General features: G+C 43.0%; 3 protein-coding genes across 5 annotated transcripts in view; 1 reads left to right on the top strand and 2 right to left on the bottom strand.

The window, feature by feature from the left end:
* The window catches only part of LOC146490625 (uncharacterized), a 28,053-nt gene extending 17,163 nt beyond the window's left edge, over positions 1 to 10,890 (top strand). The window contains exons 3-4 of one of the 3 annotated variants that reach the window (XM_085152710.1): positions 2,050 to 5,024; positions 5,116 to 10,890. The gene's annotated coding sequence lies outside the window, so the exon portion shown is untranslated. The remainder of the gene's footprint in view (positions 1 to 2,049; positions 5,025 to 5,115) is intronic. The other 2 variants (XM_085152711.1, XM_085152709.1) reach the window with 2 other exon arrangements.
* Positions 1,915 to 12,748, bottom strand: mydgf (myeloid-derived growth factor). Its single transcript, XM_085152723.1, has 6 exons — positions 12,520 to 12,748; positions 10,335 to 10,385; positions 10,174 to 10,235; positions 9,688 to 9,769; positions 4,753 to 4,825; positions 1,915 to 3,417 (listed from the first exon to the last, which is right to left on the bottom strand). The coding sequence occupies exons 1-6, from the start codon at positions 12,679 to 12,681 to the stop codon at positions 3,338 to 3,340; spliced, it is 510 nt and encodes a 169-aa protein (XP_085008849.1). The 5' UTR covers positions 12,682 to 12,748; the 3' UTR covers positions 1,915 to 3,337.
* A 4,746-nt stretch (positions 12,749 to 17,494) lies between these two features.
* loxl5a (lysyl oxidase-like 5a) lies at positions 17,495 to 24,353 on the bottom strand. The gene is made up of 7 exons (XM_085152715.1): positions 22,899 to 24,353; positions 22,061 to 22,169; positions 21,374 to 21,511; positions 20,947 to 21,103; positions 20,728 to 20,823; positions 20,521 to 20,636; positions 17,495 to 20,437 (listed from the first exon to the last, which is right to left on the bottom strand). The coding sequence occupies exons 1-7, from the start codon at positions 23,881 to 23,883 to the stop codon at positions 20,431 to 20,433; spliced, it is 1,608 nt and encodes a 535-aa protein (XP_085008841.1). The 5' UTR covers positions 23,884 to 24,353; the 3' UTR covers positions 17,495 to 20,430.
* Positions 24,354 to 26,630: the final 2,277 nt, after the last annotated feature.

Below are 26,630 nucleotides of genomic sequence, written 5' to 3' on the forward strand. Positions count from 1 at the left end.
CAAAGAATTTCCAGATTTTTGTTTCTGAGAGAAATGAGATCCACATAGGAGGACATTCGTTTTAAATTTCAGTAGAACAGTGGCAGCATAACGTCCTCGTAACTGGATATCAGGCCCTTGTGGAGCAAAATGTATTATTTTGGTCTAGACCAGCGGTCCCCAACCCCCGGGCCTCGGACCGGTACCGGTCCGTGAGTCGTTTGGTACCGGGCCGCGAGAGTTGAGGCTCAGGTGTGAAATGTATAGTTTTCAGGGTTTTTATTGGTTTTCAGCGTTATTTTGTTATCGTTTTGATCGTTTACTCAGTTTTCCTGGGTCTTTTCACGTGTGTTATGAATAAATCTTCTTTTTTCGGTACCGGTACTAGTTTTATTTTGTTGTATTTATCCGCGACGCCTTAAAGGCCGGTCCGTGAAAATATTGTCGGGCATAAACCGGTCCGTGGCGCAAAAAAGGTTGGAGACCGCTGGTCTAAATAACCCAAAATGTGATGTCCACATATGTGGAGCCAGGTCCTAGGAGATTAAGGCAACGAGTGTACAAGCTTTGTTTTAAGGGGTCACAAGAAGATGGCAAAGATCCCCCTGAAGCCTAGAAAGTTGTTCCCCTCAACCCACAACTTTCTGTCAATTAGTAATTAAATCACATGAATTTAATTTTGCTCCATGTTTCTCTCCTGTCAGCCCGAACAAACAGGCGAGCCTCTTGCAGTGGCTTTGTGAACCATTACAGTGAGTCTGCACCACATTTGAACAGTTAGAGGTGTTTCAGTCTGGACAGCAGCGAGGTGGCAGGGTGGGGGGTTCTGATCAAAGCTCTTTAATTGACGTCATCATAATCTGGGCCAATTCTTTGCATGAGAGTGTATTAATTCTTTGTGATGGTTGTACTGTAAAGGGAGAAGTTGAAAGTAAACATCTCTACCGCTGCCAGATGGTAAACAGCAGCGATATGTGTTCAGGGTTTGCATGACAGCATCGAGGCAGCTCCGAGTCCCATAGACGGAGTGAAATGATGACAATCAAAGAGCTACTGTGCTACAGAGACCTATTACTCGATGGAACAACCGACTCGAGAACAAAGTGTCTCATTTTTTCCCCCTGCAAGGCCACAAAACTAGAAACGAGAGTCTGAAAATGTCCCTGCTTTGCTATAAGATGCTTTAATTACAAATAAGAGCCTCTGTGGGAGTTTCATCGCACAGCTTGTTGTGATCTTAGCTCTGCCACACTTGAGATTTTCAGCTGTTTCATAGTCACGGCTGTAAAAGCAGCGCTAAACGTGCTGGTTACAGTTCTGACACTACGCTTCAAACAAACTTGCGCCGATATGCCGACAATCTAGATTACAGATTTTTCTCTTTGGCTTAACATAAAATGAATAAATCCCCACCGACTTTCTATCTCTATAAACCCATAAAGATCAGAGCTCTATAGATTCCCATATGTGGCTGTGGATTTAGAAGAGCCTCGCTCCAAAGCTTTTCTCCCCAGAAATAAAGAAGAAACAATAGAAGCTCTTTATCTCACGGCAACATTTATCTGAGGACAATATATGTTAATTTACTGCACCAGCAGAATACATTTTAAAGCAGAATTTCTTATAATGCTTATTTTAATTGCAAGTTTTGCTCGGGGCCTCAGATGTCCTGTACACTGTATTTATGCTGCTTATAAACTGAGTCTAAATTAGGAATGCATTAGTGCTGCTACTAAAATTACTGTTGCTCTGGATATGATGGGGTATAAAAATGCTTTCCACCATGTTTACTGTTGCCCAGCTTTGACAGTGCTCCGAATATTTATTGTCTCAATGCTGGCGCTCAAATCTTTCCTCTTTTTATGTTTACCCTCTAACAAGCTGTGGGAGCTCCAGTGAGATCATGACTGACATTAACAAGACACAAACATCGAGTTATCTCCAGATAATGTCTTTATTGAGACGCCCATCACATTTCATCACGAATCAGAAGAATCAACAAGTAGAAAAAGAAAAGATGTACAAAATAAGTAACATTGGGTTTGTTTGTTTTCAAATCCGTCACGCCAGGATCTGGAGGTGATTATTTCCAGACGACGCATCGACATCAGCGGTGACAACGAGGAAAAGGGGAAACGCTCCTGCTAAGCATTTCCTCAGTTCCTTAGGATCACCTCGGGACGGACGAGGGAAACCGATCCCGGGCCAAACAAGGCAGAGAGATAACAGGTAACACAACCACACAATCAAATCAGCAAAATCCTCAAATCTGAAATCAATCGTCCTCTGCAGACTGGCGTGGATCTGAGAGGGCTGATTCAATGACGGGGGGATAAAGGTTCTTGCAACATAAGAGAACAGGGAGAGTCACGAAGGGGTGGGGGACGAAATAATGAAGTCCTTGTGAAACCTGCACATTATCCTCGCTGATCCACACATGTGGCACCGAAAGATGAAAGTAAAGGTTCGAGAAGGACTCCTGCTGGCATCTCTTTTGCCTCGCATCATCCAAACTGTGCATGCCCTACATTTTAGTATTCTGTGGTTAACAATGTAACGGAAAACTTGTTGCAATAAACTCAAATTAGATCCATTTTTTAATGGGAATTTGTTTTAGAACGATTTGCATCTTCTGCTGCAGAATGATGAAGATTTGAAGACATTTACAGAGACGGTGTTTAAGCGGGAATGCATGTGTCCTCTTAACATGTTTAAAAGCTGCTGCATTATGGCTGGGGGGGGGGGGGGGAGAGAGCACAAAACAAATCAAATGTGGTGCTTACAATCATCTGGAACGGATAAACAGAGAGAGATGAAGACAGAATGAGGCAGTTCGCTCAGCAGCGGCTCAGAGCAGAGCCAGACGGGGGAAATTGTTTATGTGCAGTGACGATATTGGGGAATACTCACTTTTCTCTCGGGATTACATAAGACGGATAAATCCTTCCCTAGTCAAAATATGTTATCTATACTCCACAAAGCCCCCAGACATCCTCTATACAGTCACAGACATCCCCAGTGTATCAGAACGATTCTTTGTAAATCTTGTAGCATAAGAAAAATAACAACTATGGAAGCACTTTATCTCAGAGCAAGCATTTTGTTGTTGTTGTTGTTTTTTATTCAGCTGATCCCATTTGTCCCGTGTAGCTCCGATCCACTGTAGCAACAAAGTATCAGGTAACTTTTGTAGCGACACAAAGTGCTGTCAGGGCAGAATCCAGTTTATCCTTCTTCAATTTTTAGTTGTAACTCAGGAAGAAATCCATCCTTCATCGATCACTGAGGGAAAAGCAGAGGCTCGAGTCGGAGCTCGTCGGGATGCTCTGATTGGTCGAAGCGCTTCACTTCTGACCGGCTACAGCTCGTCTTTTCGTGTCCGTCCAATCACGGTCAGTTTGGAGAGTTGAGCGCTGAACTTTCCATCCTTGTGGGTCACTTGAGGTTAAAAAAGAGAGGAAATGCATGAAATGCTGCCACAGATGACGACAGAGCAAAAACAATCATTCAGCTGCAAACAAAGCACAGGGAGAATAACAGGACATCACAGCTGTAGGTTTGATGAGCTCCACCTACAGGTGAGCTGGTGTAAATGAGATTCCTGCTACCTGCAGGCAGTGAGCCCAACAGCAACGTTGCTGATCCTGTTAAACACAAACAGCATCTTTATCTTTTATGTATTTGAAAAATTCTATTTCAGCATTTTTCAGACATGCACTAAAAAAATGCTTATTTGCTTTTTCGAAGAGTGGAAAGAAAAAAAACACATTGTCTGTTTATTGTACGCAGAGCTAGAAACAACAGCGTGGTGAGCTTAGCTTATGAATGCAAATGATAATTGAACCTTTATTACACTGGGGAGATATTTAAACATATTTTTATTCCAGGCAAGCAGTTCCCATAAAGCAGGGGTGGGCAATTCATTTCCCCCGGGGGCCACAGCTTATTGGTGCGGCCCTACACAACAGTCCCAGTGTATCATGTGGCCCCTTGGGAAAATTAATTGCCCACCTTTACTCTAAAAGCTTAAATATGATCAGTTATTTTGTAATTTGATGGAGTCGTACATTAAAATACATTTTTGGATTCAGGGCCTGAATAGTTGATGCATGTTGCAGCTGTTAGCTTGTAAACAAATGTAAAGGAAAATGTGTAATAAGTGGACTTCAAGCAATTTAATTAAAGCCTTACAAATTAAGAGCCTAACCATAACCTTAAAACACGTCCTAGCCTAAAATAAAACAGCACTTATAATAAATCACCAGCTGTAACACTCACTGCCTCCATGTGGCACAAACATAAGCAAAAAAACGACTTTTTCTGTAGGTGGACATGCCAGCGTGTCTTTATCTGCACGTCCGAGCTTCAGTTGCTCTATAGATGCTAAAGGTCGTAGGTTTGTAATTAATACACTCTCCACTGTTAAACAGTCTATCAAAACAAATCCAGACTGCAGGTGTTTTCCAGCATCTGTAACTGTAGCGTTTAATCTGCTGAAAAAGACACAGGAAATTGCTGGTCAGCTCGACTCGTCAAATCCTGCTAATCACAGTCTGGAGCATCAGTTTGCGCGGAAACAGAATAACAAGAAATAATGCTACAGGGACAAATGACAACCCACTCACAGCTGGAGCATATGCTTCAGAGGGAAATCAGCAGGGTACTTGCAGCGTGATGGAGAGGGAGGGAGGCAGACGGAGAGAAGGAGCAAGGGATTGATGTGACAAGCAGAGGGAGTTGATTGAACACTTGGAAACACAATAAATTTCTCACCTGTTGATTCTCCGATGGTGAATTCTTCTGGCTTCAAAGGCACGTCGCTCTGTCCTCCTGCTGCCGACTGAGACTGGAAACGCAAACAGCAGCCACGATGAAGACGAGGAGGAGGAGAGCAGGGGAAGAGAGACAAAAAAGAAACAATGAAACAGAGAGGGAAACAGGATGAGAGGCGGCACAGATGACAACAGTTTTGTTTGGAACAGACGGGCCGGGACAGTAGGAGGACGTGACGGCAAGGTCAAGGAAATGCTGTGCGGGGGTGGCAGGTGTGTTTGTTTGTGTGTGCAAAGTTATTTTGGTCTCATCATTTAGGGAAGTTGAGTTTTTTTTCCCTGTGTGTTCGTCTTTGGCTTGCAGGGCACGGAGCCTGAGCGGGAGGAGGAAACATGCGCTCGCACTAATGACAGAAAGTGTCAGGACTGTCCTTGCTGTGGGAAGGAGGCGTGTCGAGGTGCGCTCCACTTCACAGACGACCACATCAGACAGGCAGACCGCCGTAAAGTGGCTGAGCTCAGACCGGGCGCGGACATTAACCTTCCACGAGACATTGAAGTGCACAGACTCGACTCCGAGTGTGACGTCAAGAAGAAATAAAGTTTTCGTGCTACTTCGACTTACTCGACTTGTGTTAGTTTGTCAAGGGCACATTATGGGTTTGTTGTATACAAGTGGAGGGAAGATGAAATGTCCAACCCCCCCATGTCTAGCTTATGGTCGGGTACAAGTCCTCAAGCTACAAAATCCCGCAGCTGCATCTTTATCGACTTTGTGTCTGGGGGCACACCTTATGTAACGGGCGCCATCGTTGTAGTAAAGCAACATATTATGCATTCGCTTTTCATTGATTTCTAAGTAGAGGGACCCAGTGCCGCCCCTTTTTGCAGAAGGCTCGTGTGCCAACATTTAAAGTTGAGCAGTTAATCAAACATATTCGATAGGTGATAAATCACAGAACACTGCAAAACATTATCTGCTTCCAGCTTTTCAAATGTGGGAACTGGCAGCTTTGCTGTATTTTATAATCACTGAAAAATTAACCGTGAAATGCTTTGGACAGCCATTCGATCACACCGAGAAACTTGAAGACGTACTCTTGGGCTGCGAGATGGAAGTTTTTTAAATACTTTTCAGATATTATGAACTAAATGAATATTAAAAGGTAAGCTGCTGCTTCTTTCTCTTTGAGACAAAAGTCTGAAGGCAGCTCATCCTGTTCACAAATCATTAAATGTCAGACTTACAATAATCCTCGTTCGTGCGGAGACGTGGCACACGCTCTGACATTTACATATCCAGGAATGAGGCGCAAGCGTCATTATCAAACTGTTTAATTAAATACAGCTCTGAGATTTTTTCTCCATTTGTCACACGACACGAGATAAAAGTGCAAATGGCGACAGCTGTTACGATCTTACAGCCCCTACGTGCTGGAGAAAAAGTATATAAGAAGCTGCTGCACACAAACGTCTGCCTCAGATTTGGTCCCAGAGGCTGATGAATGTGTTGCTGGTATAAAGGTGGATGTTTTATTATTTGCAGGCTATGCAGAAATGCTCGTCAACAGAGTTTCGCCTTGTTTTTCCTGACAACTGTGCTGATGAAGCTTTAATCTCTGCACTGAAGGGGCGCCTGGAACAGTGAGGCAATACAAAGCAGAAAGTTTTTGTTTGTCCTGTCAAACCAACCGCAGAAAGGGGAAAAGTCTGTGAGGGGTTATGATGTGTTGCACCGACAGTATCGCAACTACGCTGCACAGGTTGTGGTGCAGTTTGACTACCAACAGGCAAACTTCAGTGTAGGGGTGGGCGATAGAAACGATATACGATAGAAACGATATAAATTTGGCCAACGATAGAGATTTTGACTATATCGCTCTATCGCGATAGCGCATGTTGATGAGGTCATCGAGCTGTGCCTGTTTTGGTCAAAAGCATAGCAGCGGCTAAAACCATTATCATCTGCAAATTATGCCGGGCGACAGTCATAGCAAAGAGATGAAGCACTGTTGAAATATGGGGAAAGCCAAAAACTGCGCTTCCTCCACTTCCGTAACATTGATTCATTAATGCTGAATTCTCTCGCAGCTGCTCTATTCCCATGTTGTTGCAGTATATTAATAACTAACCTCGTATTGTGGATGAATAATCTCAGTTGTTCTCCTGACTGAAGTTTGGCCCGTGTACAGCATCCTGCTATGCGATTGCATTTGTCCCTGACCACCAGAATCCCTCACATTAACTTTTATCGAGTGGAAAAAAAGTTGGCGTTCATCCTCCAGCTTCACTGTGCTAATGTTATGCTAACATAGCTGTGTCGCTAGCAATCACGTAGCACAACATTATATACCAGCTAGTCCAACTTCAGTAACCCTACAAACGCCACTGCTGTTTAGTTTTCTGTCTTCATTTATGTTGGAAGTAACAGCAGAGCTGTACGTTTGAATTTGTTTCAGAAATCTCTCAGTCAGAACATGGTATGAAATGTTTAGGCGGAAACTAGCGAGCTAACTTGTAACTCCGTTAAATTTAATAAATTCTGTTTTCATGGATGCATGGGTGTAAAACGTAATTGTTACACCTGGTAAAGCAGCAACGCTGATGGTTTTATTAAATATGAAAGAATTTAGACCGTTTTTAACTCTCAGTGTTCGTTTGACTTTTGGACCTGAAACGGACGGAGTTTTGGACCCAGATTACTCCGAAGCTCCTCACTACGGCAGCCGAAATGCTCTGACAATCCATCAAAACCTTTTTTAACAGATTTCTGCCAAAATCGGTTCGAGGTCAGTAAGCACAACCAGAATTCATACATAAGGCACAGTCGATTTTTGAGAAAATTAAAGGATTTTAAGTGCGCCTTATAGTGTGGAAAATATGTTATACAGAAGAAAATAATATATCGCGATATATATCGTTACCCCACGTGCTTCAAATTAAATCGCAATATGGATTTTAGGCCATATCGCCCATCCCTACTTCAGTGCAAGGAAGAAAGACCTGCACTGAACCACTGGCTTTAAGCGTGACTCATCTTGAATTTGAAAAAGAAACCAGATGAATCCAGGCTGAATGAGCTTACAGCGCTTTCATGTGATGTCAGGAAAATGAATCCCTGACTGGAGATATTCACGTGTCTGAGAAACCTCAGGCTCTTTAGACAGAAACACAGTGAACATGACGGCAGAAACTCTTGGTGCAAATTCATGATTGGCAGGAGATTTGGTGCAGCGTCTGCATTACTGCGGATGGTGCCTGGGCTCCGGCTCGGAGAGGGGATGAGGAGCTCGGTCATTTGCAAGGAGCTCAGAATCAAGCTGACGTCGTAAGGAGCCAGCTGAGGTGGTTCGGCCATTTGATTAGGACGCCTCCTAGGTGAAGTGTTTTGGGCATGTCCAACAGTGAGGATAGCCCTCTAATATGCTGTTAGCCTGTAACCATTAGTTACCATTAGGGCTGCCACAAATGATTATTTTGATAGTCGACTAGTCACCGATTATTTTTGCGATTAGTCGACTAATCAGATCATCATCCATTGGACGTAAAACATGCAGCTTTTTGCACCAGCAGCATCTGCTCTTATATAACTATCATTAGCTTACAACTTTAAGTGTTTAAGGTATGTGCTAACTAAAAATAAAGACTACAGTTTATTAAATTTTAATGAAATCTGCAGATTGTTTCGTTGAAGTTTAATAAACTCCTTGCTATCTAAAATATAACAGGACACCTGAGTAAATTCTCGAGCATCTCACACTTCTGATAATCAGCTGTCTGCTTGATGTTTATTCAGCTGTGTAAAAACTATAACTTTAATCTCAGCCAAACCGATTTACTCAGGAACAAATAAAATACTAAAAAAAAACCAAACAATAACATTTTGAAGTTATCTAAGTGACTTATATATATTTAACATGAGTAGCGAAAGACGGTGGTGGGTTTAAAAACGATTTGCGGGAGTCCGGTGTTCTCACGGCTCTAGTTAGCCTAGCCCCCGGCTAGCTATCGAGCTAGTGGCTAACAGACGTCTCCGAAAACGTCGGAGTGCTTTTGAAAATATGTGGTGTCTTGATAAACTGAGCAGATATTTGAGGTTTACACAGCTACATTCTCGCCTGAAAATATGTTAAACGTTTGTTTTGTGACCCAGAAAGAATAATAAGAGTAATATTAAAACTAACTAGCTGCCACCATTGTTGGAAACTGAGCTGGGCTGCGCTATGAATTCTGGGACACAGTTTCTTCTTCTTCGCGGTTTAAAGGCAGCTGGCATCCTTGTACATGCAGTGCTGCCATCTTCTGTTTCAGTCCGTTATTACACTCTTAAATCCTACTACTTATTCCTGCGTCTTTTGTGATCTTACAAAGCTTCAAACGACGCGTCGACTATTAAATCAGTCGTCGACGATTTTGATAGTCGACTAATCGTGGCAGCCCTAGTTACCATCTATGCAGGCTGGGCTAGATTAGTGAAAGAGTTTATTTATTAGTAGTAATTCTGACAGAAAGTCAGTGGAGCGCTGTTCTGGAATCAGCTAACACAGTGTTGTTCTGCTTTGGGCCATGAGAGGATGGACGCGAGACTCCTTGTGGACATCCTTCAATAGTTTGCATCTTCAAGGACCAGCCCGAAAAACAGTGAAGCAACCACAGACCTGCAGGCGAACTCCAGCCAGCTTTTAAAAGAATCATGTGGAATGAATATTGATCCTGGTTTTAAAAGCATCACTGAAGGACAGCCCTCCTCTGGAAATGGATCAGCCCACTGACAGTAATAAATAACAAACTCAGCAGCACAAAGAAAAAAAAATCCAGCAATCACAAAGTTTTTCAGCTTTGTCCATGTTGAGCACTGGGATAATTTGACAACTCAAAAACAAATGAATGAACACAGGCCCACTAACAGCTCAACTAACAGTTTCTTTGTACTTACATACGCGTTGGCATACTCGATTTTGGTTCCCGTCAGTTCAGCTTTGAACTGAGTGAAAAACAGGTACGACTTCCCCTGAGGCCTGGCGGGAATGAAAAGGAAATATTTGCTGTCAGTGTTACGCGTTTGCATAAATTCATTTCAATCAGAGGTTAGAAGTTTGCTGTGTTGTTTCCCCTTCTAGTCTCTACCGCCACTGTCACGATTAAGCAAAATCAATAAGGTGACTCAGCGGACGCACACATTAGCGGTGCTCTTAACGTCGGGGTCACCAAACTGAAGAAGAGTACCTCCGCGGGCTGCTCATTGGCCTGTGAGTGTTGACCTAAATCTGGTTACACAATCACAACATGGGGCCCGACTTCCTTATGGGGACATTTTAGGGTGAAGGCAGGCTTTAAGGTTAAGGTGAGGTAAGCAGTAGTTGTGCAGCCTCCATTAAGCCAATGCACGTCAGTGCAGCGTCCTCTAAAATCTGTGTCTCACCTCCACACAGAGCAGGAGAACAGTCTGTTGTCATCAGTCAGGCCCACACTCATCAGCCATTGCTGCGTTACAGAAAACAGGGACAATATTTTAGCATAAAGACCGCAGTAATCAGTGATGTGAGGCTGGAGACGCACAGTGAGAGACAGGGAGGCGCTCACCTCGTTGGTTCCTCCTTGGGAGGCGTACGTGAAAGAGCATTCATACTCCCCCTGCAGAAGGAGAATGAAACCAGGTGTTAGTGCCGTGTTTTGGATTTACCTACAAAGCTTTCCTGTAAAACAAGAAACTCTTTGTTCCACTGATCTCACTCACGTTTCAGTTTAACCTTACATAGAAATAAAGACAGAATATGGTTGCATATACACTCACATCCTTTCCAGTAATACCCTGAACACTAACACTTTACTCTTTAGGAGGAACCCAAGAAGCTCTGTTCTGTCTGTGGAGGTCAGCGAGGGTGGTCTCTGCCAAACAGCTCCCCTTAGAAAAGCCCAGAAACTATTTCTTTATTTTGTACTGAGGTCTCAAAACGTTTCTTAATGCTAGAGCGTGTCAGATGTTGTTTATGGGGGAAAGAGTTGAGCCATAAGAAATTACCGCTGGTCTTTTTTATTTTGGATGTTTCTTTTGCTTGTTGATCATCATTTAAACGAACGCCGTTTAAAGTCTGGTCTACGTGACCTGGTACAGATGTTTAGAATTAAACTGGGTACTGCTAAAAAAACAATTTCTCTCTATTCAGATTTCAGCGTAGCACGACAGACACGCCTGTGGTTATTTTCTGCCATATTAGTACCAGCTTTCACCAGTTTCAGCTTGAATAGTTCATTCATATTAAGCTTTCCAGCATCACATAGACTGAATGGCTCCGTAACGTAGTGGTTAACATATTCACCTAACGTAGAAAAAGGCCCTTGGTTTGATACCAGGAGGAATCACAAACTGTCTGGCGTTGGGTCAGGAATCTGGGAAATCCAATGTGTACTGAGCCAAACTGAAAGTAGTTTTAAATATATTTAATTGGTCCTGAAATGACCTAAATGAGCTAAACAGGGCTTCCTGATGTGGAGATAAGATGTGCATGAAGCTTTGGAAAATGTGAATGAGGGCAATGTTTTGGACATCTAACTGCAACATTTCCTACTGATGAAGGCCTTCCTCTGGACCATTCATACTATACTAAAGTAATTGAGTAACAGATTGAAAAAATGAAATGAAAGAAAAATTCCAGTTTTTTCACTTTGTAGTACAGAATTAGTTTACACCTTTATTTCTTAAATCTCGCTGACAGATTCCTCTCATTTACTACAGCAGCATTTGTCTATTACGTAGAAAGAAATGAGAGGTAAGGTTGTATTTGCACTTCTTATATTCAGATATCTGTGGGAATAAATGTGCAGTTAATCTTCGGTCCACTGACAGAGAAGGGGAATTCCACTGCTCTGGACTCTGGTCCACTTGAGATTAAAGTGGGCTGTTTGTGGCCAACGACGCAGAGTCTGATATTCCTGGTTTAGAGCATGAAAGTGAGTCAGAGTCACACCTCTGCCATCGACAATGAGGAAATAACAAATAATAAGTCAAGCTGCAGCTGGACGAGTCAGCGTGTTTCTTTAATTTAAAATAATTTCTTTTATTTAAAATAATAATGTAATGTAACAGCTTGTAAGATGACTTTGACTTTTTTAAACTGCGACTTTGCAAACACCTCCCACGTCAGAATATTAGAGACACGTAATGGTTTTCTTTGTCACCGCTGAAGCTATCAGGGACACCTGAGCTTTACGTGCTGTGACCAACGACAAGTCAGCTTTTCTTTGATTAATCAAAAAAGAAAAACATTAATTCATTAAATAATTAGTTCAATCGTTAGTTTAACAATCACACAAAAGTTGTTTTTACAATTTAAAGTGAGCAGTCTTTAAGTTAAAAGAAAAGAAACTCTCAACCAATCAAAAGCGCCATTGTGACAGCGACGTGTCAGCCCCTCACAGGCTGTGTCGTCATCAGACAGCGACTATAGCTGCCGAGCAGATTGTAGTTTTCCTCTTTTGTTGTTTATAACATCGATTATGTCCGACTGTAATAAGAGAAGCAGACCTCAGCTGCTCAATAATAATTAATTTAGTTATTAATGTGTTAATAACTGACTGATAGATCACATTGGAGTGGGTTACAGTGAGCTGCGCGGTGAATTTACTTGAATTCAAATTTAATCCACGTAAAATTTAATTTTACGATTCAGGATTTATCGGTAGCTCCGTGTTTCCCTGCACGAGGGCTCGTTTTAAAGCGGGAGTTTTACAGCGAGAAATAAAGACACCGCTCGGCGGAGGCACTTACAATGCCCTCGGAGAAGGTGTGCACGACTCCTCCCGGTTTCACGTTGAACTCCACCGTCTTCGCCTGCTCCTCGGACGCCTCCGCCGGGACACGCGCTGCAATCAGCGCGAGCGCAAACAGAAACGCCAGATTACCGGCGCAGGTGTTACTTTGACGAGCCATGTTTTCCTCCTCTGACCTGCAGCTGGTGCGAGCAGCGCCTCCGGTGTCCCGTCCACTGTGAGTGTCGTCACACTCCACGTCACGAACGCTGTAAAACAAAAGGGCTACGAGTCACATCACCGCGCGTGACTGACAGATAATAATAATAATAATAATAATAATAATAATAATAATAATAATAATAATAATAATAATAATAATAATAATAATAATAACTGTGTTAAATGTTGACTGAATAAAGTTAGTTTAATGGAGACGCTGACCGTGTTGGCCACACGGTGTCGCTGTAGTTTAACCAATTTTACACAGTACTTTATGTTTAAGGGATACTAAGGGTATTATTATTATTATTATTATTATTATTATTATTATTATTTAAACATGAAAAAATAATTTAATTTTAGCATTTTATTTTACTTATTGTTATTATAGCCCATCACAGAGTCGGCCTTCATCAGCTTATTGGTGCTTGTGTGTGTCTAAAGCTCAGATGAAGCCCCCCCGGCAGACCACAGCAAAGTATGCCGTGATCACCACAAACCGAGTGGCAGAAAATGATCACTGAATGATCTCAGCCTCCTCAGATAATAGAGGCTGCTCATCCCCCATCATGCAGCCGGTGTGCTGCTCTTCCATTTAAGCCTGTTCTTATTTATATGCTAATTTGTAGCATTACACCACTACAACCTTTTTAATTCTACACTCTGCTGCATTTATCTGCCAGTTTACAAATTCTTTGTGCAAAGTGATTGAAATCCTGGAAGGCAAAATAGTTAAGCCTGCAGTATGTCATCTATAATTTTTAAAAAGGGGTCATTAGTTGGTGCAATCATTGGTAAAATGTCTGACGATCTGATGCTGGGTTATTTTATATAACTTAGATTACTTATGCAGAACAATTAGTGTTTAAGCAACATGTTGCTGTTTCTGCTGCTGAGTTACTTTGAAGTATTTCATGTGCAGAAATATTAATATGTGGAGGCCAAATTAATCAGATGCGTCCAGAACTTTAATTAAATTGAATTTATATAGCAGCAAATTACAAGGCGCTTTGTACTGGAAGGTAAAGATCCTACAGAAAAGCCCAACAATCAGAACGAGGCTGACATCTGTATTTATTATTTTTTAACCACCTGGCTGTAGCCCTGAATGTTTGGCCAAGGATGTCACATTCAGGTGTGAAGGGGTGAGGTCAAAGGGCACATTTTGTCTTTCCAAACACATGCAGCAGTTTAAGAGGAGCATTAGCTGCTGGCTCATTATTCTTATTCTTTCGCTGCACAGATACTGAACGTGATAACATCCTTCATTAAGATGAAAGCTGATAAACGGACACGTTTCCTATAAAACACACTGCAGTTACTTCCCCAGTGTGTCCACATTTTCTCCACAGCAATGTTTGTATTTCCTGTCTGGGATCTAATAACACACTGGCAGCCTACATATGTACCACAGCCCTTTTAAAACTGTCTATACTGCTGTAGTTATAACTTTTGTTATAGAGTTTTATGTATAGTATATTTTATATAGTATATTACACACTGTGGCAATGCTCACAAGCATATAGAAAGCGGGATGAATGAAATACTTAGATCAGCCCGTCTGGCACCAACGACCACGAGACTTTTAAATGAACCTTTTTCCTGATTTTGATGTTCAGTTTGAACTTCAGCAGGTCGTCTTGGCCACGCCTCTATGTCTAAATGCACTAACGTGCTGCCACGCGGTTGGCTGATTAGAAATTTGCGTTAATGAGGAGTTGAGCAGGTGTACCTAACAAAGTGGCCGCTGATTGTATATATCCTCCAGTGTAGAAGTAAGAATAAGTACTTAAACACGGCTCTTGCTGTTACAGTTAGAAACTGTTGCTGTCACGCTTCTTTACAGAACCGCAGCAGATGAAATGAGTCAGTTAAGATGCAAATGAAGAATCTCTGCTTGGACAAATTAACATAATAATAAACGAGCTGTTCATTTTCAAAACTTTGTCATAAATCCAGTAAGATTATTTGTTTTGTAATCCAGACATATTAAATCCAGACTACAATAATTAGGCGTGTGTAAACTGAATTTCTCTAGGCGCTGTTTGAGGCCCGCTCTGCCTCAGCAGGCTGTGATTCATGAGGCAACCCCCCGATTAAACTTTGCACTCGTTTTGTGCTCTTACACGAAAGCATGATAGCAAACATGTCGACAACTGTCTTTTTCACACTGCAGTAACATTTTGTTTTACACGAGGCAGCAGCACAGTCTCACGTCTGCTCACGTCTCCGTGGACGTGTTTTCTATGTCTCCGGAGCCAACACGCGTCCTCCCGGTGTAGCGTGAACAGATGTTAGGCACGGCAGGAGACACGCTAACGTCGTCTGACAGCCAAGTGTAAAACCCATAAAACAATATTTAAGAACAGAAATAAATGGAAGGCTTCAGCTGGACGACCCCCGCCCCCCCCCCCCCTGCACCTCCTCATCCAGACCTCCTCCCGGCCCCAAAATAATACAATAACAGGATAAATAAACCAGCATGCATTTGCACAGGGCTGTCGAGTGTTTGCTTCAGGAGGGAAATCACACACAGGGTTCTTCTCTTTCAAACAGGGGAAGCTGTTGAATCTACAGCGGTGTGTAAACGGCCCAGTTTAGAGAGTCCGGGTAAACATTGTTTCCACTTTTGGGACATCAGACGCCGCTGGCGGGAGAGCCGAGAAATTATTCAGTCATTCCCCCCGCTCGCACAAATAGCTTCGACTCTTTGCTTTAGACAAACAGTTCACTCACAGCAAACACAGCACGGATGGAGGAAGGGAACATTAAGTCGACGTCGAATAATTTCACTCGTGATGGAAGCTCGTATTCCCGACTTTACACACACACTCACACAGTGGGAGGAAAACAACACAGCAGCACGTCGGTGCTTTTATATGTATGTGTGTGTGTGTGTGTGACTCTACAGGCGTCAGGGTTAATTTGGTGCTTTTATTAGTTCTGAGCAGCTGCTGTGGAGCTGAGTCGCCCTGTGGCGAGAAAACTTTCCAATTTCTTCCTCTTAGTTAAAAAACAAACAACCAACACAGGAAAACTGTCTCATTTGTTTCTTACATCTGTGTGATTGATCACTGTGGCTACAACTGCAATGTTTTGGTATTTATGTATTCATGGTGCTGATGTCTGCGATCGTATCGATCTGAAACAGAGTCATGTGTGATGGTTTTACGCTGTTATGAACATCTGGACCCACAGTGGGCTGAATACAGGAAGAGATCACACTGTGCACGTCGTGATGCGGCCGCTGATGTTTGGTGTTAACGGCAGATGTCGTGACTACATTCATCTGACACTTTATTAGGTACACCTTGTCAGATCTGCCGTATTTCTTCGTGGCTCTGATTTCCACTGGAAACATTCCTGTTATATTCTGGTCCAGTGTTGGTCAAGTTACTTGAAAAAAGTAATCAGTAACTAATTACTGATTACTTCCCCCAAAAGTAATCCCGTTACTTTACTGATTACTTATTTTCAAAAGTAATTAATTACTTAGTTACTTAGTTACTTTTTAAAGACACGATTTACAACCTGAATAGGTGATAAAGTGATAGATCTTTCAGCCCAATTCTACTTTTTCTGCATAATCATCAAACAAAATGTAATCAAATGGAAAAGTCTCCTTTTAAAACTTTTATTATTTATTAGTTTTAATCTTTTAACTTTATGCATCAAGCAAAAATGTAATTATCTGCAACATTCTCTGACTGGAAGAAATTAGTTTAACATTTAAACCTATTTTCTGCACATTCCAGCACATAAAATAAAATATTTTGTGTGTTTACACTCAGTCTTTCAAATAGATGCAAGTAAAACACAGCAGAAAATAAATAAAGTCAAAGACTAGCGGTCCTGTTGCTCTATTTTCACCTGTAAAGCAGGAGTGGGGTAGGCGGAGGGTTACCCTGGTGCAGGTGTGCAGCGGTCAGTGGAAGAATCCGCGAGTTTCTCTGTGAGTTTCCCATTACGTCGTAGCTACTCGGTGCTTGTTTGGAAGTTTAGGGGTTTTTTCTCTGTAAAAAGAAGTTTTCTTCCCACGCACAACGGACACTAATGTTTTTGTCACTTTTTATGGAATCAAACTCAAAGTAAGGTCAGTACTTCCACGCTTTAAACGCTGCACGCTCATACTCTCTCTGCACTCGATATATGATCCATTGTTGATCTGCACACAGCTGTTGTCACGAACGTCGCACTCGCTTACGTCACTGTCATGAGACATTCTCGCAAAAAAAAATCACGGTTTTAGTAACGCAGTAACGCCGCGTTCCTACGGGAAAGTAACGGTAATGTAATTACCGTTTTTGCAATAGTAATCCCTTACTTTACTCGTTCCTTTGACTGCGGAGGCCATTTGAAGACAGTGAACTTACCGTCATGTACAAGATACTAGTTTGAGATGATTTGTGACACAGTGGACAGACATGGTCAGCAACATTACTCAGGTAGCCTCATTCTGATGCTCAGTTCGAACTTCAGAAGGTTATCTGAACGATATCTACATGACTATATGCACTGTGATGAGCCAATTAGACATTTGCAATAAGATGGACTACACCAGGTATACCTAATGAAGTGGCCAGTGAACGTATGTTTGAGTCAGTCCCAAAATCAAAATGATCTCTTTTCAAAAAGTTTAGTTTAACAGATTAACAGGCATCTCTTCTTTCTAGTGATACGTATTAACATCATTTTCTGCACAGTGTTAACATGCAGATGAATAGGTGTACCTAATGAAGTGGCTGGTCAGCGCTGTGATAATGTGCAGTGAACACTTGACATCGTGGCGCAGCTGTGATTAAGTGAGTCTGTGACCTGTTAATGCATCCTTTTAAAATGTGTTTCAGTGATCTGGACAAAAGTGGAGCGCGTCATCGTCCACACCTGTTATTGTCACACGCCTCCAAGCTGCCCGCTGTGGTACTTCACACAAGCTTTTAGTGCCGTCCATTTGTGATCTGATTGCATTTTAAAATGTGATGTGTTTTAGTGTCTTTGAGTGTTTTCTTACAGTCTGTGGCAGGAAAAACAGCCGATTACATGAATTAAGAACAATTAGAGTTAAATTGCACATAAATGTCTGAGTTTGTGTGCAGGGGATGATCAGTGTTGTGCTCACATAGGCGGTTATGCTGCCACTAAGTGGCTGTAAAAATCTGATAATGCATCTTTAATACAAGTGTGATGCTTTAGTGAAGACACAAGACAAGCGTAACAATATGGGTGTGAAACTCTAAACACGCGTGCATATTTTTAGTCTGTGAGTGCTTATCGACACTATTCCAGTCTAAGTCTGTACGCAGGAACATTGACGTCCATCATGTGTCGCTGGGGTCTGGGCTCTTGGCTGGGACACTTGTTGACTGGGCGTCTCAGACAGTCTGGGCACGGCCTCACAGACACTCAGCCCACAGTAAGAATGACTCCGTCGCTGATGTCAGCAGTTTGCAGTCGGGTTTTCCTGCCCGTCAGTGGATCTGTGGAATTTCTCTCCTCCTTGTCATCTCCAGCCGGAGCGACCGGCAGCTCTGCCCACACCCTGCAGGCTTAGTGCACCGGCCCACCCTTAGCACACAGCAGCTGGGAGCTCTGCCCTGACCCTCTTTCACACTCAGATGGTTCGCTGGCCAGAGACGTGTAGGTTCAGCACAGAGTCCATGTTTGGATGAGAGGATGAGTGAAATGGGTTTCGAGCACAGAATGATGCGGTGCAGGCAGCATGCTTTCCATGTCATCTCTGGTAGTTTTTCTCTTACATCAGTGTGTGTATTTGATTTCCTCTGTGTCCTTAAAACATAACAAATAGAGGTGACCTCATCAGGACCGACAGACTCTTACTATTATTGTGCGAGGAACTGGAGAAGTTGGCGACAGGCTGTGACTTGATGCTGCCACAGACAAACTCTGCAAATGATTCAGTGAATGTGAGAACAAACTCCCGTGACCCCGCTCTGCACCTGTTAGCATATGCATCTCATTCAAATCCTCTTTCATTTAGGCTTACTGCTGCTAACAGCTTCCATCTTACTACAAGAAGTTTTCTGCTGAGGTTCAAATTACTGCAGTGGGCATGTTTGGTTTGGAATGGTTCCCACGACAGTCCTGCTGTGCCTAATGACGAGTGCCAAAGAAAAAGCCCGTACAATGCAGGACATACCTCCTGCTTGTTTTTCTGCCAATCTTCTGTGAGGCAAACATTAAAAAAATAATAAAAACACGGAGCAAAGAGGAAGAATTGTGTTTTGCGCTGGTTATTTCCTCCAGACAGCGTCCCAGTTGGTCCCGACTAAATTCGGTGACAAAGTGTAAACAGAGCGAGACACTCGCAGGCGTCTCACATGGAGCCACTGCCAGGTGACTAAATGTTTCCCCAATCACTCACCAGCAATAACACAACACAACAAGCACACAAAAACACACGAGTGTCACAGCGCTCTCATTCTCTCGCTGCTATTTTGATGACGTTAATGAGCAAAGTGGGATCATTTCAGGTATTTCTCTGAGGTGTGTTATTAATGTTATTATTAAATGTTCCGCTCGACACTGAACCGGCTCTCAGCTCGTGTTAACTGGTGTTAATGGGCAGCCAGATGAGTTCAGGTTGACAAATATTTGCTCCCAATTGTAATTAGACTAATTCAATAATTAGATGTCGGGGTTGCCTTTGTTTTCAGAAATCTAAATAAGTTTTACCATGAAGTAAAAAGCTTTTAAAAGTCAAGCCTTGTTTCAGTAGAATACATAAAACTATAAACTATGGAGCCCCGCAGGGGACATGTGAGAGAAAAAAAATTAAGACGGACTTTTGCGAGATCTCGCAAAACAAACTCGGGATCTCGCAAAACAAACTCGGGATCTCGCAAAACAAACTCAGGATCTCGCAAAACTTTTGCGAGATCTCGCAAAGGTTTTAGCCGCATTCTTCGGATGCCAGCTCGAAGCCGACCGGGAGGTCGAGGCACGATGTGCCGGGAAAGCGGTGTTCCTCCCGGCTGTAGTAGGTCTCGACCTCCCGTTAGCTTCGAGCTAACGGGTTAGCTTCGAGCTAACGGGTTAGCTTCGAGCTAACGGGTTAGCTTCGAGCTAACGGGTTAGCTTCGAGCTAACGGGTTAGCTTCGAGCTAACGGGTTAGCTTCGAGCTAACGGGTTAGCTTCGAGCTAACGGGTTAGCTTCGAGCTAACGGGTTAGCTTCGAGCTAACGGGTTAGCTTCGAGCTAACGGGAGGTCGAAGGCCGAAGAATGCGGCTAAAACTTTTGCGAGTTTGTTTTGCGAGATCTCGCAAAAGTCCGTCTTAATTTTTTTTTCTCCCATGTCCCCTGCGGGGCTCCGTAATAAACTGCTGCTTGAGCAAAGCATTGCAAATAATCCACACGTGACAGCATTTGAACTTTTTAAATAAGAGCAGCGGCACGCTGTATACTTCAGGGTATATTTGCTGGTCTCTGACAAAATCCTAATAGATGTGATGGAGGAAAGCTGGAGCACCACTGCTTCCCCACAGTAAGCACCAAGTAACAGCACAGTCCCGCATTGCTTAAAAATCCACTTAAAATGAATATTCATATAAATAAGTAAAAGGTCAAATTGAGCCATCCTGGCTTTGGATACAGTAAATCATATAAATACAGATTCATGGTATCAGCAGCTGCTCATTAGGAGCAGTAAGAAGAGATGAAGCCTGTGAGATGTTCAGTCTTCTGTCAGGTCAGCTCCTGTGAAGCAAAGAAAAAAACACTTTAAACATTTTTACCTCCTGAGTCACTCGTGAAAATCGGGAATACTTGACCCGACTTACACAACAATCCTGCAGTTTCTCGCCTGGACGTAGCTTCCCGTGTACCTGACGTCACACTGAGCCTCGTTGTTGGAGAAGTCGGACTCCTCGACCAGGTGAGAGGGGTTCACCGTTACCTGAAAATCAAGTAAACAACAATCATTTAGAGATGAAATGTGAGTTCTGATTCAGACGATCCGATAATATAAATCCGTCCTGCAAACCCACCTTGAGTATGTAGTTCCCCGGCGGCACATCAGTGATGTCGATCCACTGGCAGTCGATGTTGGCGTGGTACGTGTCATAGCATCCAGGACTGAGACCCTAAGAAGACGCCAAACTTACACAACCTGCTTCTGCGATGCTTTAAAAGTGGAAATCTTTACATTTTTATGAGAAAGACGTAACCTGTGAAAATCCTGCACAGATAAAAAAATGCAAACTGACTTGTGTGTGAGTAGTGCAGGCAAAGCGTCGCCGTACTCCTGCATCACACGACGTGTCCTCGAGACAGAAACTGGCTTTGTGTCCCTCAGCAACCTTCAGTCCAGTGGAGACATCCAGCAGGTCGTAGTTACTAAACGCTTCCATGCTGTGGTAATGCCTGAAGAGGAGAGAGAAATCTTCTTAAAACAGATGAAGAGATTTGGTCTCAGCTGTTCCTGAACTGTTGGCTCTGTGTGACGTCAGAGTGGATGTTCCTAAAACGCTCGCCTCAGCCATCTTTAGCTGAGAAACTACACTTTCCTAAAATTAACTTCTCCCTCGGACATGTTTTAATGTTTTATCTGTTAGTTATAAATCCTGCGTCCACACATCACTCTGCAGGAACTGGGGTGTGACTTTGAGGACATATATGGTGTTTCCAACTCACTGGTGACAGCTGTGCCACTCCCACTCATGCCTGGGTCTCACCGGGAGGAAGTCTGCTGTTCCCTGGTTCTTCACTCGCTGTGGGAAGCGCAGCAGAACTCGATAGTCAAGGTCACTCACACTCGGGTGATATGCAGAGCTGAAGGAAAAGGAAACAGGAAATGAGCCGAGATACCCGGAGCACCTTCACCGTGTGCCGAGATGACACTCGGACGGTTTTAAGCACTCAGTGCGCAGCCGGAATCGACTTGCGCCACCTTTTTAAGTCTTCGTCCTCCACACATACATGCCTCACTGCACAGTTTACTCTATTTCCTGCTCACCGAGTGGCAGACGCAATGATTTACTGCAGAGGTGGCTCCTGGTTTTGCCTCAGCAGTTTTTGCATTCACCTCAGAAATCCTTCGCCTTTCATTTCAGAGTTTATTTTATTTGGCAGAGCGGCTGCTCAGATCAGAGGAGAATCAGGCAGCAGCCAGGTTTGTGTCCAGCATCCAAATGGGATGTGAGCCAACACAGTGAGGCAGGCTCAAAGAAGTCCTGTCTTTTATTATCTCGATGTAAATGTGTTTGTCCTGCCTGACGTCACACATTTCTGCTGCACAGCAGAAATAACCTGTATTGTAAAATGTCAGTGAAGAACAACTTAAATTATTTTTGACTTCACAGACAGATTCATATAAAGCACCTGGAAAGACAGTTCTCCTCAGCTGCACAGCGAAGTGCATACATCTGTGCTCTCTGAACGTACGAGGCTGCTTGGATGTAGTAAGGGTCAGGAACCAAGTCTGGAAGACCTGCAGAGGAACAAAATCAGAAACTTAAACGATTAAAACAACCTAAAGGCAAAAACTGAGGCATCAACTTTCAGTCACATAAATGTCCACATTTAATCCCTCAGATATCTGAATATAAGATAACAAAGGGCAATTTCAACAGAATATCTCAATTTTTCTACATGATAAAAGTGTAAAATAAAAGAAAAAGTTCTCTTAGATCACTGACTAAACTGTACTTATGAAACATAAAGCTTTGTTGGAGTCTGTGTTCTCTGTTTGACAGCTCTGTTTTAAACTGCATCTGCTAGTGTTGAAAAGTGCTGCATGTGTTGATTTGACTATGCAGACGTATCTACACAGATCAGCATCATAAGAATCTGCTTGGGGAGAATAATGAATGGACAACTTTAGATACTTATACTGTCATAAGCTGCAGGAGTAATTTCTCCATCACTGCTGGCTAATCACTAATGACTCTCAAAGTCTATCAATCAAGCATTTAATTTTAACTTTGCTCAGAGGCTCTGACACGGGAGACATTAGTTTTGTCATAACGGGGCATTAATTCCGGTTCTCATTAAAATGCATTAAAATCTGCATTAGATGGGGTTTAAATGTGGGGCTCGGCACTCCTTTCGGCGCCAAACCAATTTGATTGATTGGCCGTGATAATGTCTAACGCTTCAAGATGCGTGCCTCTCCATAACTACTTTTTAATACACGTTGGTCTCGGTGCTTCTGTCTCACCGTTGTGGAAGAATCTGGTCCCGTAGCCGGTTCCTGGTGGAGGGCGCGCACTCAGCCTGTTCCTGCGGTCTGGTGGGTAAACGTTATAGAAAACCGAGTTCCTGTGATGAATACTGTGCGGGTCTCGTGGGTCACTCGCGTCTGTAGTGCGTGAGGCATCGGGCCCGCTACGTGGAAATTGTAATTCTACAGCGTTGCTGTACAGCGCTGTGGGAGAAACAATTAACTCCGGCGTGACTCTGGTCAGAGTGTGCGCTCTGTGCACACCGCGCGCACTGGGAGCGTCTCCCAGCGCGGTCTCCTGGGTTATGCGACGTGCATTCACAGCGTCCTCTGCCGTGGTCACCCATATTGATGTGGCAGGTGATCGAACAGCTGAATCCGTGCTCTGGGACCTGCTTCTGCCGCTTCGGCTGTGGGTAAAATCCGATCTTGCCTGTGGCGCGCTGGCCCGTTGTGCACCTGTATCATCTCCAAGTGTACTACGGCCTCCTCGTGGGACTCCGCTGCCGGAGAACTCTTGGACGGAGGTAAGAGCTGAAGAGCTGCTGGACTGTGACCGGAGGGACCCGGAGTATCCCACAGCCTCTGTGGTGGTTTGGCTGCGGGGTGGGGACTGACTGCGCGTGCCAGGTCGTCCCAAGGCGAGTATATACTGATCCGCATCAGCACCAAGGATCTCGTTTTGTTGAAAATGGCCGTTGAGTTCGTTGAATTCCCAAGATCCGGTTCTGGTGGGTCTACTGGACGCAGCCGGAGGGTTCACTTGGTTGTTTGCTCTCAATAGAAGCTGATCGCGTCTCCGCGTCTGTGCTGGTAAACGATACTGAGTCCCAGTGCTCAGTAAACTGTACACCTGACCGTTATTCTCCCACTGAATCCGGTGTGTCCACGGTCCAACACGTGCACGCAGACGGTGCTGACCGGTGCCCAAACACACCAGAACACCAAATAAGTAAAATAACACAAACACGAACTTCTCCATGGCTCGTCGGGATGGCAACTGTATCGGAGGAGCTCCAAAAGTGACACATGAACTAGGCTGACATTTGAGTTTGACACGGGAGGTGAGGGGGTGTTTTGAATATGCTTGACTCTGTCACGAGGTTGCGCACAGCATCACCGGCAAGAGGGCTTGGTTTGAGAGGTTTTTGGCATCTGTGATGTGATTTACAACCATCCACCCATGTACAGTAAGAAGCCGCACTCACAACCGTGGGCATCAGCAAGTTGGTGAAATTTAAACAAAACAAAACTGCATTACATCTGAAATTCTCTTATTGTACCCAAAATACACATTTTAGTGATTACATGAATACATAACGCAAGTAATAACTTTATGATCAGTCAGTGAATGAAGGAGCTCAAGAGTGCAAATATAGTTGCAATAAAGTGACAAATATGCCCTTTCATGTCAAACAAAGACCGAAATAAGTGGCACCATCAATTCACCAGGTCACAGACTGTGCAGACTGAGGAACAGCTTTTCCCCAGAGCTGAAGCCTGCACTGTTTGCACTATAATATAATATAATATAATATAATATAATATAATATAATATAATATAATATAATATAATATAATATAATATTTATCTTATTATGTTGCTATTTAATGTTTCTTGTTCTTGTTGCAGCTGCTCTGTGAGCCAAGCTTTCGTTGTCTAAATTCAGTGGCAATACATCTCTGCACCACACGATGGCGGTAGATTCTCACAGACAGTCTGTGCTCTGCTTCCGCCACCAGTCATCTTTAAATCTTTTTTTATTCAATGAAACCTTTATTTAACTGTCCATCTTGCAACATTATTAAAAAAAACATATTTAAATACAAAAAAAATATTTAAATACACGAACGCCAGCAGAAGGAGAAAGAGGCCTGTAGGGTAAAGCTTCATTTTTTTAAAAGTCTGACTCATCACTGCCACGACTCAACCGTCTTAAGTCTCGTGAGTTCTACGTGTGCTGTCACGGCACGCGCGCACCGCATTTGTACAAATCTTACAAAGAGGAAGTGACTCGAAAGTTTTGGCCAGCATCGTTGATGTTCCTGTTGTTCTGCTCAAACTGGTAATCACACACATTTCAAGTTACACTGAGAACTCACTGATTTAATGCGCATGTAGAGACGTTCAGTGCAATCAGAAAGACTTTATTTATCCCCAAGAGCCAATTAACAGTTAACCTGTTCCTCTTATTTTAAACTGCGAGGTGTGGCGCACGGGATTCATACCAGTGTAATCTGGTACTTTGTGTATACAGGTGGATGTATGGACACTGGATTTATGTCTAATGTTGAAGCAGGCAACATGTAAATGGTCTGGACTGTTCTGGGAGAGCAGAGAAGATGTAAGGATGTTGAGAACTACAGTAATAATCATCAGCTATCATTATAAGCTCTGCCATAATATGTGAGCCAATATCCTTCATGGTTTGCATTAGATTTGAAAATCCAGCTGCCACCTTATGCCCTAATGCCAGCGCAGTCTGACTGCTCAGACGTGCAGATCGTGTGGTAGCCTGGAGCCCAAATAACACTGTAAAATCAAATGTTTTCATATGTAATTTGTGGGATGCGACTATAAACACACGTACAGGCTTCGTCTGCTCAGACAGCCTGGTGTGATTCTTTCAGCAGGAGGTCCCAGCCTGTGCAGCACACTGTGCCTGTTTTTAATTCAGACACGTGTGCTTAAAAACAAATCTTTCCCAACTTTGAGTCCTACACTTGGAATGTGACACCATGATGAAGTCTGTCTTTAGTTTGTTTAGAGGTTAAAGAGCGAGGCTCCCACTAGAGGGATGTTTATTTCAGAGTAACCAGCCAAGAGGGGAAGTCACCCACTGACGGCAAAAATATGTGTTACATATAACAGTTAGGAAACTTCTGCTCAGTGCAACTCATTAAATCCCAGCACGCTGAGTATTTTCTTGTAGTTATAATCTACAACTTTCCAGATTATATCATCTAGTTACATTCTTTCACTTTCTTGTAGGTGCCCCGTGCTGCAAATATGTCTGTGCTATTATTTCAGTCCTGCAGAGGCGTTCTGAACCTTTACATGAGCAAAAGCAGCAATTCAGAGATTTTTCTTTTTAAAGCTGAAAATAAAAATACTCAATTCTTATGTAAGCAAGCTTGCAATGCAATAATGCAAGTATTCAAGTGACAGTAATCATCACATAAAAAAGCACATGTAACAGATTATTACGTCCATCGTTTTTAAGCAAGAAAAAAAACAATCAAACTGAAAATATTGACAAAATGTGGCAATGAAGTAGGGCTGCCACGATTAGTCGACTAGTCACGATTACGTCGACTATCAAAATCATCGACGACTGATTTAATAGTCGACGCGTCGTTTGAAGCTTTGTAAGATCACAAAAGACGCAGGAATAAGTAGTAGGATTTAAGAGTGTAATAACGGACTGAAACAGAAGATGGCAGCACTGCATGTACAAGGATGCCAGCTGCCGTTAAACCCCGAAGAAGAAGAAGAAGCTCTGTCCCAGAATTCATAGCGCAGCCCAGCTCAGTTTCCAACAATGGCGGCAGCTAGTTAGTTTTAATATTACTCTTATTATTCTTTCTGGGTCACAAAATAAACGTTTAACATATTTTCAGGCGAGAATGTAGCTGTGTAAACCTCAAATATCTGCTCAGTTTATCAAGACACCACATATTTTCAAAAGCACTCCGACGTTTTCGGAGACGTCTGTTAGCCACTAGCTT

Source organism: Neolamprologus multifasciatus, chromosome 23, assembly GCF_963576455.1.
Source record: "Neolamprologus multifasciatus chromosome 23, fNeoMul1.2, whole genome shotgun sequence".
NCBI lineage: Eukaryota > Metazoa > Chordata > Actinopteri > Cichliformes > Cichlidae > Neolamprologus > Neolamprologus multifasciatus.